Here is a 17,181-nt window from a genome sequence, read left to right on the forward strand (position 1 = left end):
CGCGCCACCATTCGCACACGAGGTCCCTCCTTCACGGAGCCCACAATAACCCCGAGCTCCTTGTCGGCGTCAAGGAGGTCTGCGCGGTGCTCTGTTGACCCAATGACGTGGCATGAGAGGGCAAAAATGCCCTTTTTGGCGCCCAGCCGAATAAATTCAGTGATGGCTCAAGCAGCATATCCTCCTCCAGCTGCAGAGCCGTACATGAGTTGTCGCTTTGGTGACGAACGCACGCCGTAGCTGAAGGCCACCATGTTCTTGCGTTCCTGAGTAAAGTTGGGGGTGGCAGTGGCACACAATTTTCGGAAGAGTGTACTTGCGTCCGGCACGTCCAACGCCACATCGACGTCAAACAAGACCTCAGCAACCGCAAATCCGGCATCCCTCAGGGGCTGGGGGCAATTGAACTGCACCGTGTTGCCGTCCACCCGCACTGTCGCGGGGAGCTGCAAGGACGGCGTCGTGGTTTGGTGGGAGCAGAAACGGCTTTCGCCTCCATTGGAAGAATATCACATTGAATGCTGCGCTGTGCGTTTGTTGCATGCACAGACAGGAAGGGTCAAAGAAAGAAAAGAGGAGAGAGAGAGGGAAACAACACTGAATAATCTTCCGGGCCACTGACCGGATCGTGAAATTACCCAAAAAGGACAGGAAAAAAAAGGCGGTAAATGGAGAGGTAGTGAGTTCTCCGTAATGTTTGCCCCAAAATGCATACACATTCTGCTAATCACTGCCGTGGAATTCTGCACATCGTTAGAATTGGAAACAATTATCCCCCGCGAAGCAGCAGGCCTTTGGGCTCCTCCAGCCAAAAGAAAACGCCGCAAGTTGGGGATCACAAAGTGGGTGGGTGGGAAGACAAAAATAAAAATAAAAAATAAAAATAATAATTTCGTCTGGCAGCTGCCGGCTCCCTGAATCCCTCAATCGCGGTCTCCCAAAAGACAGTGCGGTAGAAGAGGAAAAAGTTGTGAAGAGATATCTTCGTTTGCGCGAGATATGAATTTATTTGGGCAGCCATCCATCCTCGCAGGCGTTCTTTTCACAAAATCCCCAAAGTACAGAGAAATTCTGCGGCCTTCATATTTCACAGAAGCTTCTAATGGCAATGGAGTATTTAAGAAAAAAAAAAAGTAAAATAAAAGAATTTTATTGCTGTGGCACTGTGGATCAAAATGATTCTCTCTCACAAGAAACTCTCTGAATAAACCCGGTGGCCACAAAAAAAAAAATTTAAGAATCGCTAAAATATTTCCTAATATATTTCACCAGAACGAAATGCGCCTTTTCCCCCAATTATTTCCCCAACTTTCTTCCCTATCCTTTTCCTCCAAGATTATTGTACTCCCTTTTCTCGGATTTTATTTACAAAATCAGTTGTCAACACAAACTGGTATTGGTGTACCTTTCCGTCCCAGAACGCCACAATTTCTTTTTCAGCGTCGCTCAAATTATTGGTATTGACGGGACCACATCTCTGCCAGACACTCATCGGCGTGCTTTTTGCATTTTGTATATAAATCATCTCCCACGACATGTCTTGGGATAATTCCTCCCAGCCATTAAAATATGTCGCCATATCATCTTTGAACAGCCTCACGGTGCTGGGTATGGTGTGATGTGCACTCGCCGTCGTCATCTGCAGCCCAACCAGCGTCTTCCGCGGCGAATCAGCAAAGAAAAAGCCGTCCACCAGCGGAAAGTTTTCAACCTTCGGTATGTACAGCACCCCGTACTCCATCGGAATCCTCGTGACACCGCCTTCCATCGACGGTAATCCAACGGTGCGAGTGGGGTACCCTTGATGGTTTATTTTCAGCACCGAATCCTGTGCTTCACGTTCTGGTGGCCTCAAGCTCCTTGAGTTCCTTTACTAGTGCACTGACAAACTCCCCATACATGAAGGCGCGCAAACCTAATTTTTCCACATATTTGGAAGCAAGAGCACCATGCGATCCCAATATTAGCAACAAAATATCCTTCGCACCCATTTCCTTTTCCAAACGCTCCGCGGTTCGAAACTCGATATCAGCACATATCGGTGCGTTGAGAAATCCCTCAGCACCTTTTTCTGTTCTTACCCGGACGATCTTCACAAGTTTTTGGGACGGATCCTTGGAATACCATTTTTTCTCTCCTCCCAGGGTAAAGTGCTCTTCAACATCCCTAGGTTTGATCGCTAACAAAGCATCATGAACGGCACCCATGCGAACAATGAAATTATTCGCATCAAAGATGTAACGTAGAATCGGCCCCAAGTTATCCATGTGTTCTTTGACCTCTTTCCAGTACCCCGCTTGATCATCTGCAGTCCCGTCACGCTTCATCCATGCACACATCGCCTTCACATCCATCACGTCAGGGCAATTCATGATGATTCGCGCGGCTTTTAGTTGATTCTCCCACTCATCATAGTTGGTTACCTTTGGCGATGACAACACAATCATGCCCCATCCATTACAGGGCGCAAACTCTTTGTCGGGCGGTGTTCCTTTCTTTGCCACATCGTAAATAATATACCCTTTCATCCCACTCTTCCACAAACTCGAGATAACACTGATGGATATTTTATTACCCATGTATTTTGTCACGGTTTTGTTGATCTTGTGAAACACGTACGTCATTTTTCCAAAACAGTGGACAACCACTTGGAGTTTCTCGACATCGTAGTGCAGCAGCTGGTAGAGGAGGTACGAGCCGGCATTCATCGACTTCCCAATCCCGGGCGTCCCAATCAACACACGCGGCATAGGTGAAGGATTGAGAGTCAAACGAAAATTGCTGAACCACTTGGTTAGATCGCCCTTCACGATCTGCCACACTCGTTCCACCTCACAGTTAACACACAAGTCATTACCAGCCTCATGCATCGTATTCAGCGTGTACGGCCATCCCTTGTCCGAGGTGAGCACCATCAACACGGGAGGTGCTTCACCGGATTTCTGCACACCGTTATTCCTTTCGAGGGTGTCACCAACTTCCCTGTACGACCATGACTGTTTCGGTTTCCCCTTCTCCACCTTCATCCCCATTCCGTTGTCGTCAGGAACTTCCACGACATGGCTCCACCTCGCATTGTACACAGACCCGTACAATCCCTCCAGTTTCTCCGGTGCGATCGTCGTCGTTGGATCCCTCAATTCCACGAGGGCTGCATCCAAGGATTGTTTAGTGAAGTTATGAACAGTTGCTTTTACCTCCGCAGCAGCTTCTGACCACCCAATTAGATTCTTGACACCTTTATCGCGAAGCTTACTTTGATCGTTTTCAAACATTATTTCAACCCTTACCGCCCTCTCCATCCTCGCATAAGCATCGGATGCCTGTATTTCTTTCAGTACTCCCGCATCGTGGATATACTTCGTGGGATCCTCAAAAAACTCCTTCAGTAAGACATCCCGATTGGTGTCCACAATGCCCCTGCCGTCCAATTCCATCGTAAGAAAATCATTCAACCTCATTTTATCCACGCGAACCCCTCCTTTAAACAGCACATCTTCGATCGTAGTAAAATTGGTAAATTCCATTTCTTCTTCCTCACGCCTTTTTCTTTTTTCTTCCTCACGCCTTTTTCTTTCTTCTTCCTCACGCCTTTTTCTTTCTTCTTCCTCACGCCTTTTTCTTTCTTCTGCCTCACGCCTTTTTCTTTCTTCTGCCTCACGCCTTTTTCTTTTTTCTTCCTTACGCCTTTTTCTTTCTTCTGCCTCACGCCTTTTTCTTTCTTCTTCCTCACGCCTTTCTTCTCTCTGTACCTGCGTGAGTACTCCGTTTAGCGTTCCACATACAAATGGAGTGACCGTATCCTTTCCTTCATAGTCCCTCCATTGCTCGAGAAAGACCACACCCTCGTGATTAAGTTTATAAATAGCCTCCAATAATATTTTCCTTTTCTCCAGCTCTATTTTCAGCGTTTGGTACGCAGTTAAGTTAACAATTCTTCTAAGAAGCTGCTGGTCTTGTACGTAAGCATCCGGCTCCTGAACAAACGCCTCCATCGTCACATTGTAGTTTTCACCAACAGCCGCCGTGCCGCCCAATTTGCTCCGAAGGAATTCATTCAGCTTCATGTCGGTCCTGTTAGTGCTTCCCTCCAGCAGAATATCCTCCACTCTGCTGCTCATGGTCCACTGCGGTCGATGCATTTCCTCCAATCTTCTGCGACTCACAGAGGAGTAATCTGTGTCACTCTCAAATTCCGACCTCGCTCTCCTCCGACCTCCCTGCGAGACATTGGACGATTGACTCTCCAAATTGCCGTAAAGTCCTTCCTCGGGCCTTCCAGACATCGTTTCTCCTTGCTTTCTTAGTTGGATTGAGTTAGATCTAAACAATAGCCACCAAACAAAAAAGGGGAATGAGAAAAAGAAAGACAATAGGCACAATCATGAATCGAAGCCACAACAAGAGACTCATCCACACAGTGTGACGGCACACCAAATGCACGAGGACCACCACAACGACGGCAAGTGGGTGCCATCCACCCAGCACAGTGTTGGTGAGAGCAAACGATAACAACAAAGTGGTGCGCACGGAGGGTTCGCCCACGCATTCCGCTCGCCACGGTCCCGCACCCCTGTGGCACCGCCGACACCGCACACACTCCACAAGAATAGATGCGCGCGTGCATATCGGCCTTAACAAACACACACAGAAGCAAGTGGGAAGAGAATTCGGTAAGGCAGCGGACACATGCAGGGAGCACAAATCATACACGCCACAACAGCGATGCATCACGGTAATCCCCCACACAACAGAAAAGAGTACAATTTGCATGCTTTATGGAAAATATTTGCGGTGTGCATGGCAAAAGAGTGCCGTGACTCTGCCTTTCATATTGCATTCGCCACTCACGTATCACTTGGAAGCACGCAGCCACCACTCCTCCGTTCCGCTCCCCGTGCTGCTCGTGCCGCTTCACTGGAGGAAGTTGTCACCGCACATCCCCATCACCGTGCATTGCGGAACGCAAATCAACCACACGGCATGGGTGCGGTGCCACCCCACCAATAAATCCCAGGAACCTCCCCACTGCCTCTTGTAGCACAGACGGCAGCTTCATTATGCCTGCGGAAGGCTTTTTCCCCAAACAAGAACGCGACTCCACCACACGCCCGTAAAAACGTTTGGTCCGTCGCACGCAAAGGAGTGAAGCGGGAGAACAGCAGGAAAGACAACACCAGCAGCCATGAGCAGCCCGCACACGCCAACACACCGCTGCCCCGCATGTCACCAAAAATAAAAATACCAAAGAAACATGTCACATCCCAACTGCGAATCGCAAGTGCGGTTGCAGCACACACTCCCGCCTCCTGGGCGTGTGCGGCCCCTCGCTGCTCGGCGCTCCAAGTGAAATCACCAAAAGCACCAATTCGGGAACATTCAACCACCGCCACAGCAGTCACGCTCCCCATTTCTCACAAAGGCGAAGGCTTGCAGTGGCGCAGCGGACGGCGGCATGCACAGTCGCAGGGTAATGGACTGCCGCGGGAATCACGCAACGGCGATGCGCCCCTCCTTTGGGAAGCCCAACAAAAATACATGTGTTGCGCAGTCCCCGTGAGCAAACACAGGTTGAACCGTATTCAGCTCCACTACTGTGGCCATCCGCACACACAGCATGAGTGCGACAACGCAGGCCAGGAAGCACGGAATAACAGCACGCATTCCCTCCAATAAAGGTCAGGCGGCGTCCGTGCTGCCTTCAACAATAATTCCACCCCATCCCACCCCTCTGCATATCCGCAGCAAAAAGGCCCACACGGTGTACACTACATTAGAGGCTCCTAAAGATCAAACCGGATCATCAGAGCGCTGCCGTCTTCTCAATGTTAATTAGAAGCTCTCTGATCCTTGTCGCCGCCAGCCCGCGGTATTATGGAGGGGCATTGCGTTCTCGGCATATCCTTCCCTTTCCTTCACTTTCCCGACGCCGCAAATGAAGTGAAGTCCCACAAGCAATTTCGACCGTTCTGAAAAAAGTGACGTATCAGACTCACTGAAACTGTGTGCGTGTGTGTTATTACGGGCGAGCGATACAATGCTCTTGCACATCCTTTTATTCCGATCCTGCGCAACACCCTATTCGGTGGTGCTGAAAAACGTTGGACACCAAACACGCACAAACCGCAAAATGAATGCCTCTGGAGAACAAACCCCCCATTAACTTCGCCGCAGGCACAGTAACAACAAAGTAACAAAAGAAATCCAACGTCTGCGCGTCCTCCCGCAAGAAAGTAAAGACACACACGCTTGTCCCCTTAGCTTCACTCCAACTCCTCAAAAGTTGATGGGTCTATGGCAGGAGGAATCACGCCACTCCTCCCTCGCTCCCTGTCACGAAGCATGGCATTGCGCATATCCAGTGCATCTGCATCACCCACATACGTCCCTTTGGGGGCATCGCCTCGGTAGTCACCAAGCACGCGCCGCTAGAAAGTGTACTCCCAGTCTATGCTGCTTCTCCTGAGCGACCTTGCTGCCTTGCCGCACAAACAAGTCCACAATTTACACATTCTGACTGCGGACACGTGCCCGTGGGAATTCCCGCCCTTTCCCTCAGCCTTGCAAAGGGCGTACGCCATACAAATGCCGGTCGTCGGGCAGACACACACTGGCGCCGATACCCGTGACAGTGCGTGAGATACTCGCCGCAGAATGAGTTGCCGCAGGTCTCCGCTCACTGATCCAGATTGACCACGCTGAAGCCCACGATTCCCGTGGGTTTGGCATCCCGATGGGTCGTCGTGACTCGTTGACTCCCATGGTGGAGGAGTGCCAAGCAAGCAAGAACCAAAAGCCTGGACACTCTGTGGAGCCAAAAAGATAGAAAACACGGGCTGGCGCGGGCACAGCTAAGCGCCATGGGAGAAAAATCTCAGCTCATCCCATGGAAAACACTTCACCAACGCCACTGCAACATTGGCCTCTTGCTTCGTAGGTGTGTCACTTCTCTCTTCACTCCGTGCCAGCCTCCGTTCAATTCCCCTCCCAGCAGTACTACACGTCACACGGCGCTGCCTCCGCACAATCACGCTTCGCGGCCAATCATCGTGACGCACCTCCAACTGCAGTCGCATCCAACCTCGAAAGCCCTCGCACCCTCTTCCGGCCTCCTGTGTGTCGAGAGAAGACGCCTCTCTCGCGGTCTTCGCGTCCTCCCCAATAAAGCTCTGCAGTTGTGCCCAAACATCACCGGGTCTCTTGTCAAGAAGGAAACTGTCTGTGACGTGACCAATGTGAGCATACACAAATTTAAAAAACGGTTTATAGGCTCTCTGGAGTGCCCTGCGTGCGCCCGCATGTACGATGGGAACACACACGGTGCGAGTCGGGCGAGACCATCGTTCCAGCTCGCATCTCCACCAGGTGACTCGTTGACGGCTCCATCCCGCTTCACGACAAGTCGAATAACAGTGCACACGTAAGTGGCTGTGCGTTGCATTCACATGTGGTTCCCTTTTTGGGTCCAACGTCGTCAGGTGGTGGAAAGAGACGAGTCGTATCATCATTCTTCCATTTGCTGCTGCTGCCGCCTCATTTCCCATAAGGAGCCACTGATCCCTCTCTCTTTGGCGATAAAGGGTCCTCACGCATGGGATGCATCCTGCCTCGTGTGGCATGAGGAACAGCAGAGAGTCCCCAACGTTGCCAATGCGGGATTGACCGTCCAGTGCGGTGAATACAACACGCTGGATCTGTCGGAGGATCGTCGTGCACAATTCAGTCCGCCCGTAGCGGATACAATCCTCGGGCAGCCACGCCTGTGCAGAACAGAACACCCTTTCGGAGAACGCCGAGCAGCTCCACCGACGTGTCGGGAAACCTCACAAAAAGAGGGCCGGTCAACCTGCGGCACATTACCGTGCAACTTTAATACGCTGAAATCGAGAAGAGCGTTTCTACCTGAGAGCGTTCGCCCCATCATTATCATCATCACTGCCCAAATCATCTCAACAGGCAACAATGGCATCGCTCTAGTATTGCCCATGCCCGTTGGCCTCCTCCACCCGCCGCCTCACGTCCGTATGAATGAAGTCTCGTCATGCACAGCGATGCGCCCTCTCGTTTCAGATAAATACCAATATTTTATAGTCACCAAGGTAGCAGTTCAGTTCTCCCTCCATAGGCACACCTCATAGAGGACGTCCTTCTGTTCCCTTTGCCGAATCAACGCACCGCACCCAGTGGATAAGCCGTGGTAGTTTCACCAAAAAACAAGTGTTCGATTCCCACAGTAGCGAATACTCTGTGTGATATGGAACGCACAGTTTATTGTGCTAGTGCGCCGCACCGCCGGTCGCCTCGCAATGGTGCAAAGATGTCATTGCCCCTGCCTGGGTGAGGCCTAAGCCCCACATTACACGCACACAGAAAAGCACACGGCGCATTTGAAAATATATTAATATTTTCTCACGGCACATCTATGGGAAGGAGCACCACCCCCGTATGCATGTTGGCAAAGCAATGGCCCCACAACGGCGGTGCTAAAAAAACGCATCCAGAATCAGAGGAAAGAAGGGTGTGGAACACCCACAAGAAATGATGGATAGCCCACTTAAAACCGGCAGCAAAGAAAAGAAGCAGCAGCAGCAGTAGTACTGGTGGTGACCATCATTTCCCTTTTTTCTTCCCTTTACTCGCTAATAACCCAAACACGTGGGGTTCAAAAGTCCTTTTCACGGAAAATTGTGCGGCAGTTAGCCTCTCTCCAACCAGCCGCCTCAATACATCTAAAAGAGCACACAAGAAAACCACAAATAACCATGGGAAAAAAGAGAGAAAAACAATAAAAGATCCCACGGCATTAGTACGGAAGCGGAACGACACGCTTTTCGCACAATTAGTCGTAAAGTCGGCCAGAGAAAAAGAGATGCAGGCCCGAGCAAACTCGGACACCACAGGCGGTTATTGTGCTCCTTTGAGACTTTTCCGCCAGCTCCTGTTACACCCGAAGGAAGAGGGCTGGCGGAATGTGATCCTCGCCGCAAAGAGTTGCTGCATCGAGGGCCAACAAAACAAATTCTCGCATATTGCGAATGTCAAGTGGGCCGCCCCACCGCATTTCCACGTCATTATCGCTTGGCTGCGCACGTGCGTCTCTTCACGTACCCCGTCGTTCCTCAAGAAGCCTTTCCGCAGGAGTCCTCAAATGCAGTAGACGCTTGAAAGCAACAAGCCAAGCCTCGCAGTCGCTGTCAGTCTCACAAACACTTCCAGTGATTTCCCACCGCGAAGTAAAAGTGCGAATGCGCGGTGGTTGTTTGTTCCAAGGCTGGACGGAGTGATGTTTTGCGTGGGATCATGGCGGTGCGTCCCATTGTCAAAAAACTGCCTCCTGGCGTGTCTTTGCCAGCTGTGCCTCGCCGCCGTAGTTCACAAATGAGGTTGTGGACAGGCCGATAAAAACTTTTTCGATGTCACGTATCCAAATGATGACTGGAGGCCGTTTGCGATTTAACGGGAATCCCTGATGGTCCAGATCACAGGAATGAATACGTTTGCAGTCCTCCGAGAGAAAATATAGGCGTCTGCAAGCATTGCCCTTGCTCCGTGTCTTTGTCACGCGGACCCCGTTGCGTAATCAATTCAGCGCCTGATCCACAACAGAACTGAGGTGGCGTTCCGTTGCCTCGGCGTCATGCAGTTTTCCATTTTTCTTTCCCACGTATTCATCAAGCACACGCTGTCGATACACCTCGAGTCCTCGTCCCAGCCTCTCCTTGTGGGCCTGTTCCTCTTCAGCGCTGGCCAAGTATGTCTGTTCCTCTTGCGTGAAGACCTCGTCGAACTGGCGTCGAATGATGTCCGTCTCCTCCGGGTTCACAGGAATGTCTTCAAGAGAAATGAGCTTCGGCAAATACTCCTCGATCGTTTTGATGTCGGCAGCAAGAGCCCTCTCGGTGGCGCTCTCCTTGGCTGTCGCCTGCTCGCACTTCTTCTTCCGCTCCTCGGCCAACAGACGCACCGGTTCCGGGAATTTTGCATTCATTTCTTTAATCTGATGGATCCACAGCCTCCGCTGGCGACGCCGCTCCTCCCGGACGGTCCTTCGCACCGCCTCAATAGAATGCCGCTCCCGCATGATGGCCTCTCGCCCCCTCGCCCCGTCAAGTTGAACCATCTCGAACTGCTGCTCCCTCGTCTCAATGGCGCTCTGCCGTAGGCTGAGTTCTTGCTTCGGCTGCTGCATCGCCTGCCGCAACCTCTCCGAGGCACTCTCCTCGTCCTGTTTCCTCGTTCGGATCTTCCCCAACGTCTGCTCGTACTCCCAAATGCGGTTTTCGCGGTCGGCCTGCAGAACACTGCTCTCCCGCTTTTTCGCATCCAGAGTCTTCTGAAGTTCATCCAACGTGGCCCCACCTCTCTGCTCAAGCTCTTTGGTCATCTTCTCCGCCTCATGCTTGGCGCGCTCGCAAAACACACTCAACTGCCGTTCCCGCGCCTCCTCACGGTTGCTCTCAATGGCGTTGACGCGCTTCATCTCTTCCTCCTTTATGCCTGAAATGGACCTGTTGGATTCATAGCTAAAATTCCTGTAGTCGTACACGGTCCGGGCAATCATGAGTTCATCCCACTACTCCATGATGTCCTGATCAAGACGCCACTTGTCAACGGCAAGATCCCTTGTGGCGGATCCAATTCCAGCCGAGACAAGAATATTGCCAACACGACGAGTCGTGGAGAGACAATGGAACGATTCCTCCGCACACACGGCATCCGAAAAGGCTTGAGTCAATAAAACCGTCTCGGTAGAACCAGTGAGACTATTGTTGGGGCTGCCTTTTTCCGTGTTGTACGCTCGGCGCAACAACTCACTGAGTTTTGACTTGCCGAAGGGAATGCACAGACGACGGCGGCGAATGCCGGAGACAATTCCTGCTGCCGACACCAGTGCTCGTTGGGCCCCTTCGTAGTGTAGCTGCGCGGCGGCATCAATGCCACACAAAGCGGGACGTTCGGCATCTCCCAAGGCGACAAATGTCAGGGAGTTTACATCCATATAATGTGCAAACTCCGCCTCACCATCATCGCGGTAAAGCTGAAGAACGACGGTGTCGGGCAAATACGAAGGCATTGCCTCCAGCTCAGGCGTTGGCTGCTTTTCACACAGCACGGGAAAAAGCTATTTCTCATAGTTTTTGACGATAGTGTCCATCGCCGCTCGAACGTCGCCGGCCAATGAGACACAAATTCGCGCCACCATTCGCACACGAGGTCCCTCCTTCACGGAGCCCACAATAACCCCGAGCTCCTTGTCGGCGTCAAGGAGGTCTGCGCGGTGCTCTGTTGACCCAATGACGTGGCATGAGAGGGCAAAAATGCCCTTTTTTCGCCCAGCCGAATAAATTCAGTGATGACTCAAGCAGCATATCCTTCTCCAGCTGCAAAGCCGTACATGAGTTGTCGCTTTGGTGACGAACGCACGCCGTAGCTGAAGGCCACCATGTTCTTGCGTTCCTGAGTAAAGTTGGGGGTGGCAGTGGCACACAATTTTCGGAAGAGTGTACTCGCGTCCGGCACGTCCAACGCCACATCGACGTCAAACAAGACCTCAGCAACCGCAAATCCGGCATCCCTCAGGGGCTGGGGGCAATTGAACTGCACCGTGTTGCCGTCCACCCGCACTGTCGCGGGGAGCTGCAAGGACGGCGTCGTGGTTTGGTGGGAGCAGAAACGGCTTTCGCCTCCATTGGAAGAATATCACATTGAATGCTGCGCTGTGCGTTTGTTGCATGCACAGACAGGAAGGGTCAAAGAAAGAAAAGAAGAGAGAGAGAGGGAAACAACACTGAATAATCTTCCGGGCCACTGACCGGATCCTGAAATTACCCAAAAAGGACAGGAAAAAAAAAGCGGTAAATGGAGAGGTAGTGAGTTCTCCGTAATGTTTGCCCCAATATGTCTAATACATACACATTCTGCTAATCACTGGCGTGGAATTCTGCACATAGTTAGAATTGGAAACAATTATCCCCCTGCGAAGCGGCAGGCCTTTGGGCTCCTCCAGCCAAAAAAAAAACGCCGCAAGTTGGGGATCACAAAGTGGGTGGGTGGGAAGACAAAAATAAAAATAAAAAATAAAAAAATAATTTCGTCTGGCAGCTGTCGGCTCCCTGAATCCCTCAATCGCGGTCTCCCAAAAGACAGTGCGATAGAAGAGGAAAAAATCCTGCAGAGACATCTCCGTTGCATCGATATATAAATTTATTTAGGCAGCCAGTCATCCTCGCAGGCATTCTTCTCACAAACTCCCATAAAAATAAAGAGAAATTGTGCGGCCCCCACATCCCGCAAAGGCCTCCAGGGGCGACGGAGCCTTCACAGAAGCAAAAACAAAATAAAATGAAAAAAAAAAAAATTTGTAGTGTTACGACACTGTTGACCGCAATGATTCCCTGAAAAAAAAGACATTCCCTGACCAAACCCTGCAGACACACACAAATATAAAAGCCGTAAAAACACTCCCTAACATAATCCATCATAAACGCACTGCGCTAACCTCCTCAGTCATTTCTTCAATTTTCTCGTCCAAGCTTTTTGCTTCACGAAGTTTCAGCATTTTTGGGATTACAAAATACGCCTGAGAAAACAATCTGTCAGCGTGAACTGGTACTGATGTGTGGTTTTCCAGAACTCCGCAATCCTCCCACGATCAACATCTCCCACACTCGACGGGTTGACGACATCACATCTCCGCCAGCCATTCATCGGCGTGCTGTCTGCGTGCTGCACATAAATAATCTCCCACGACAATCCCTGAGCAAATTCCTCCCAACCATCAAAAAACTCCGATAGATGCTCGATGAACTGCCGCACGGTGCTGGTTGTCGTGTGATGATCACCCGCCGTAGCCATCCGCAGCCCCACCAGCGTCCTCCGCGGTGACTCCACGAAGAAAAAGCAGTCCACCAGCGGAAAATCCCTGACCACCGGTATGTACAGCACCCGATAATTTATATTTTGTTTCGCATCAATTTCTTCAACTCCAGGTATTTCACATATTTCGGTGGGGTGCCCTCCAGGATGTGCTTTCAGCACAGTGTCCTGAATATCATGTGCTGGTGGCCTCAGCTCCTTAACGTCCTCTAATAATGCACTGACAAACCCATCAAAGACGAGCGCGCGCAAACAAAAATTTTCCGTACATTCGGACAAATGAAATTCCCTCACCCCAATACCAGCAACAAAAATTCTCTCTCACTCATTGCCTTTGCCAAACGGTTCGCTGATCGAGACCCAAGGAAATAACATATCGGTGCGTTGAGAAATACCTCAGCACCGACCTCTGCTCTTATTCGGACAACCCTCACGAGCTTTTGAGACGGATCCTCAGAGTCCCACAGTCTCACTCCTCCATGTGTAAAGTGCTCTTCACCATCCCGGGACTTGATCCCTTCCAAGGCATCCTCAATGGCAGCAGAGTGTGCAATGAACTCATTCGCATCAAAGACGTGACGTGGAATCGGCCCCACTTTATCCATGCGTTCTTTGACCATCTTCCAGCACTCCGCCTGTTTCTCCGAAGTCTCGTCACGCTTCATCCATGCACACATCGCCTTCACATCCATCTCGGCGGGGCAATTCACGATGGTTCGCGCCGCTCCTTCTTGCGTCTCCCATTCACCGTGGTTGCGCACGTTTGGCGATGACACCACAATCATGCCCCATCCAACATAGGGCGCAAAACCTGCGTCGGGCGGTGTCCCTTGCCTTGTCACATCGTAAATAACATACCCATTCATCCCCAAACGCCGGCACAAATTCCTTGGATGCTCCTCTACCCACGTATCTTGTGACCGTCTTGATGGTCTTGTCAAACACGTACGCGTCTCCTCCCCCAAAACAGTGGACAACCACTTGGAGTTTCTCGACATCGTAGTGCAGCAGCTGGTAGAGGAGGTACGAGCCGGCATTCATCGACTTCCCAATCCCGGGCGTCCCAATCAACACACGTCGCTCGGGCGTAAAGTCAGTCCCACCGTGAGGGCTGAACCACGCGGTTAGATCGCCCTTGACGGTCTGCCACAATCGCTCCACCTCACAGTTTACAAAAACGTCCTTAGGAGGATCCTGTATCGTTTTCCACGAGTACGGCCATCCCTTGTCCGAGGCGAGCACCATCAGCCTGAGACGCGCTGCACCGGATTGCTGCACACCGTCATTCTTTTCGATAGCGTCGTCAGCTTTCTTGTACTTCCATGACTGTTCTGGCTCCCCTCATGCACCCCCATTCCCGTCCTCTTTTTCTTTCGCTCCACGCCGTCCGGAAGCTCCACCGCATGGCTCCGCCTCGCATTGTGCACAGACTCGTACAATCCCTCCAGTTTCATCGCTGCACTCTTCGTCGTTGGGTTCCTCGCCTCCTCGGCAGCCGCATCCAAGAAATGTTTGGTGAAGTTATGAACAGCTGCTTTTACCTCCGCAGCAGCTAATGACCACCCCGGTAGATTGTTGACACCCTTATCGCAAAGCTTGCGTTCAACTTCTTCCATATCCATTTCCTCCCTCACAGCCCTCTCCATCCTCGCATAAGCACCGGTTATCTTTATTTCGTTCAGTGCTCCTTTATCACAGATATACTTCGTGGGGTCCTTGAAAAACTATTCCAGCAAGACATCCCGATTGGTGTCCACAATGACCCTGCCGTCCAGTTCCCTCGTAAGAAATTCGTTCAGCTTCATTTCATTGACGCGAACTCTTCCTTTAAACAGTACGTCCTCAATATTAGTGGAAATGGTAAATTTCATTTCTTGCGTTCGTCTTAGCCTTTCCTCTGCCTCCCGCCTCGCTTCCGTCAGTACCTGCGTGAGTACTCCGTTTGGTGTTCCCCTTGCAAGAGGAGTGATCGTATTCTTTTCTTTCATAGTCCCTCCATCGCTCGAGAGAGAACACACCTTCGTGAAGAGGCCTAGTAATGGCCTCCAGCACTTGGTACGCAGTTAAGTTAAGAATTTCTTCAAGAAGCCGCTGGTCTTGTACGCAATCATCCGGCTCCCGAACAAACACCTCCATCGTCACATTGTGGTTTTCATCAACGGCCGCCCTGCCGCCAACATAATTCCAAAGGAAATCACTCAGCCTCACGTTGGTGCTGCTCATGGTCCACTGCGGCCACACTTTACTCCCCGCCACATGTCGAGCTGCAGCGTCGGAACCATCACAAGAGCCACGGCGAAGTGCCATCACAACACCCGTGCGGTGAAGCATCCCACTCGCACCGCCCAACTGCGGCCAGCAGGTGCCGCTGGCTCCAAAGGATACTCGCGGCTGTTTCGTCCCGCAGCCCAATGGCGTTGGGCGTGGCACTCGCATGGCGGGACTGTCGGTGCGCCATGCAGCCGCACTGCAACGCCTGTCGGTGAAGCAGTCGAGGCCCACCGCCCCCGCAGCAACGTGAGGCGTGCAACCAACCCCAACACCGCCACATTATCGCCCTTTTTTACTTTGTTTTATTCACGTTGTCCGTCTGTTTGCCTCATCACCGACACCAAAAATAAGTGCACACCTTCACAAAAGGGAAGGAACAAAGAGAAAAGGAGGCACGATCCCACCGTCCCGCAGCGGGCCAACACTCTCCTCCACCCACCACCATTGCCGCGCAGGAGACCGCAGTCACATCGCAGAGTCAGCACCACAATGTGCACCACACCACCGTGCACTGAACGATGGGCGAGACGCAGCCATGCATCGCCCCGCTCCATTTTCCCACCACTCAAGTGTTGCGTGCCCGCACAAAGCAGCAAAAAGAATCAGAGTGCACACAAACCCAATCATCCCCCTCACTCGCTGAAGCACATTATTCGCATGGAGTGACAACATTTGGGGACACACCAGCAGTAGCAGGCTGCATGGAATTCCCCTGCCAGCCCTGTGAAGAGAAACAACAACTCTGCGGAGTCAAAGTGGCAGCCCCTCGGTGCCGCCTGCAGTTCACATGGCAGGAAGAATTCCACACACGCATATTTCCGGACACCTCGCTGTTTGAGTGCTCAACAGAACATGTGAAAAACACCTGCGCGCAAGATGGAATTAAATACGTGAAAAAGTCGGCCTGCTTTCTCCGATGGCATTGGCGAGCAGTCCCACACAATCCAATCAAAGTGGCACGCCGGACAGAATGGCGTCCGTCAATCAATAAAAAAATGCGACTCTGAAAAGGAGCAGAGAAGAGGTGGCGCATGCGACTGCCAGTGACAACTGTGAGCAAACCCGCCAGCACCAACTGAGGTGCCGAGGAGCACGTTTGTGTAGAACTGGCCGTCAGGCAGAGAGGATAAATAAAACAAGAGGGCAGCAAACCCTCTCGTTCAATTTCTTCTGACCGCGACACCAGAATCAAAATACCATGGACGATAAGAGCGGCAACGCCTTCTCTAAAACATCTTGTCAAGAAGCCGCAGGACCTCAGAAAGAGAGGAAGGCAGCGGCAGCAGCCACAGCGGGGAAGGCAATAAAACGGCTGGCAGGCAACTTCACGTCGACGCGCACACCACATCCGAGTGGGCTGGGAGCACAGATCGAACCGCTCGGAAACACACGCATCAAATACGCAAAAAAAAGCCGCGTTGAATCGACAGGAACTCCCCGCCCAAAACAAATTTAAAAAGTAGCGTTTTTCAAGGGGGAATCCGCTTTTCCGACGACGGCACGGACGCCTCGCAGGAATTTCTTGCAAATCTCCCTTCGCAGGTCCGCAAGAAAACGCAGCGGAATAAAAAGTGAGCGCAACGACGCAAAAAAAAAAATAATCCTCCTAACCGACCAGGTGGCAGGCTGCCCTCGCGCAAGTGGACAAAACACAACTTCACTCCGGTCTTGTGGTGGTGGTCGTCTCGCAACTATTTTTTTTCTTTTCTTCGCAGTGCACATCCCTCTCCCACAAATCATTTGTTCGGGCCATGTTCCTGCGGCCAAACATCGCGCTGCTGGATCCCGCGGCACAGTCCTCGGCGCAGAACTGAGGGGAGGAAGAGGGACCGCAGGAGGTGCGAGCAAATCCGAATTCGGTGGCGGTCGCTGCAGTGAAGATTGACGTCCCACGCGGTGTCCCTTTTCTAGGTCCGACCCTCACCGTGCCATGCTCTCAGCGTGCGGTGCGCCAGCCGCGCCGAACATCCACACGTGCTTGCGTCTCACCGTTGCTCCCAGCCCCGTTCGTTGGCTGCATCAGGGATGCCGCCA

The 17,181-nt window shown here is 51.7% G+C and overlaps 2 protein-coding genes and 5 pseudogenes across 2 annotated transcripts, besides 15 other annotated features; all 7 read right to left on the reverse strand.

Annotated features, from left to right (window-relative positions):
• Positions 1 to 1,593: a sequence feature (heterozygous, non-Esmeraldo-like haplotype).
• Tc00.1047053511587.10 (uncharacterized protein) lies at positions 32 to 382 on the reverse strand (the record flags this gene model as incomplete). Its single annotated transcript, XM_808029.1, has 1 exon — positions 32 to 382. One exon carries the CDS (start codon positions 380 to 382, stop codon positions 32 to 34), a length of 351 nt encoding a protein of 116 aa, XP_813122.1.
• Positions 795 to 1,053: a mobile genetic element.
• Positions 856 to 891: a microsatellite.
• Tc00.1047053511587.30 lies at positions 1,335 to 4,286 on the reverse strand (annotated as a pseudogene).
• Positions 1,594 to 1,610: a sequence feature (haploid, Esmeraldo-like haplotype).
• Positions 1,611 to 1,827: a sequence feature (areas not merged during assembly with more than two copies in the genome that could not be assigned to a particular haplotype).
• Positions 1,828 to 1,944: a sequence feature (heterozygous, Esmeraldo-like haplotype).
• Positions 1,945 to 2,819: a sequence feature (areas not merged during assembly with more than two copies in the genome that could not be assigned to a particular haplotype).
• Positions 2,820 to 2,996: a sequence feature (heterozygous, non-Esmeraldo-like haplotype).
• Positions 2,997 to 3,710: a sequence feature (areas merged during assembly that could not be assigned to a particular haplotype. This can correspond to areas where the two haplotypes were merged or to regions with more than two copies in the genome that were merged during assembly.).
• Positions 3,546 to 3,731: a sequence feature (CT-rich).
• Positions 3,711 to 4,433: a sequence feature (heterozygous, Esmeraldo-like haplotype).
• Positions 4,434 to 4,464: a sequence feature (haploid, Esmeraldo-like haplotype).
• Positions 4,465 to 17,181: part of a sequence feature (areas not merged during assembly with more than two copies in the genome that could not be assigned to a particular haplotype) that runs on past the window's edge.
• Tc00.1047053511587.33 (uncharacterized protein) lies at positions 4,971 to 5,411 on the reverse strand (the record flags this gene model as incomplete). Its single annotated transcript, XM_808033.1, has 1 exon — positions 4,971 to 5,411. One exon carries the CDS (start codon positions 5,409 to 5,411, stop codon positions 4,971 to 4,973), a length of 441 nt encoding a protein of 146 aa, XP_813126.1.
• On the reverse strand, positions 6,265 to 6,762 carry Tc00.1047053511587.36 (annotated as a pseudogene).
• Tc00.1047053511587.39 lies at positions 6,875 to 7,987 on the reverse strand (annotated as a pseudogene).
• Tc00.1047053511587.40 lies at positions 8,804 to 11,734 on the reverse strand (annotated as a pseudogene).
• Positions 11,792 to 12,252: a mobile genetic element.
• Positions 12,061 to 12,092: a sequence feature (AT_rich).
• Tc00.1047053511587.60 lies at positions 12,600 to 14,864 on the reverse strand (annotated as a pseudogene).

This window comes from Trypanosoma cruzi, genomic scaffold, assembly GCF_000209065.1.
Source record: "Trypanosoma cruzi strain CL Brener 1047053517145 genomic scaffold, whole genome shotgun sequence".
Taxonomy (NCBI): Eukaryota; Euglenozoa; class Kinetoplastea; order Trypanosomatida; family Trypanosomatidae; genus Trypanosoma; species Trypanosoma cruzi.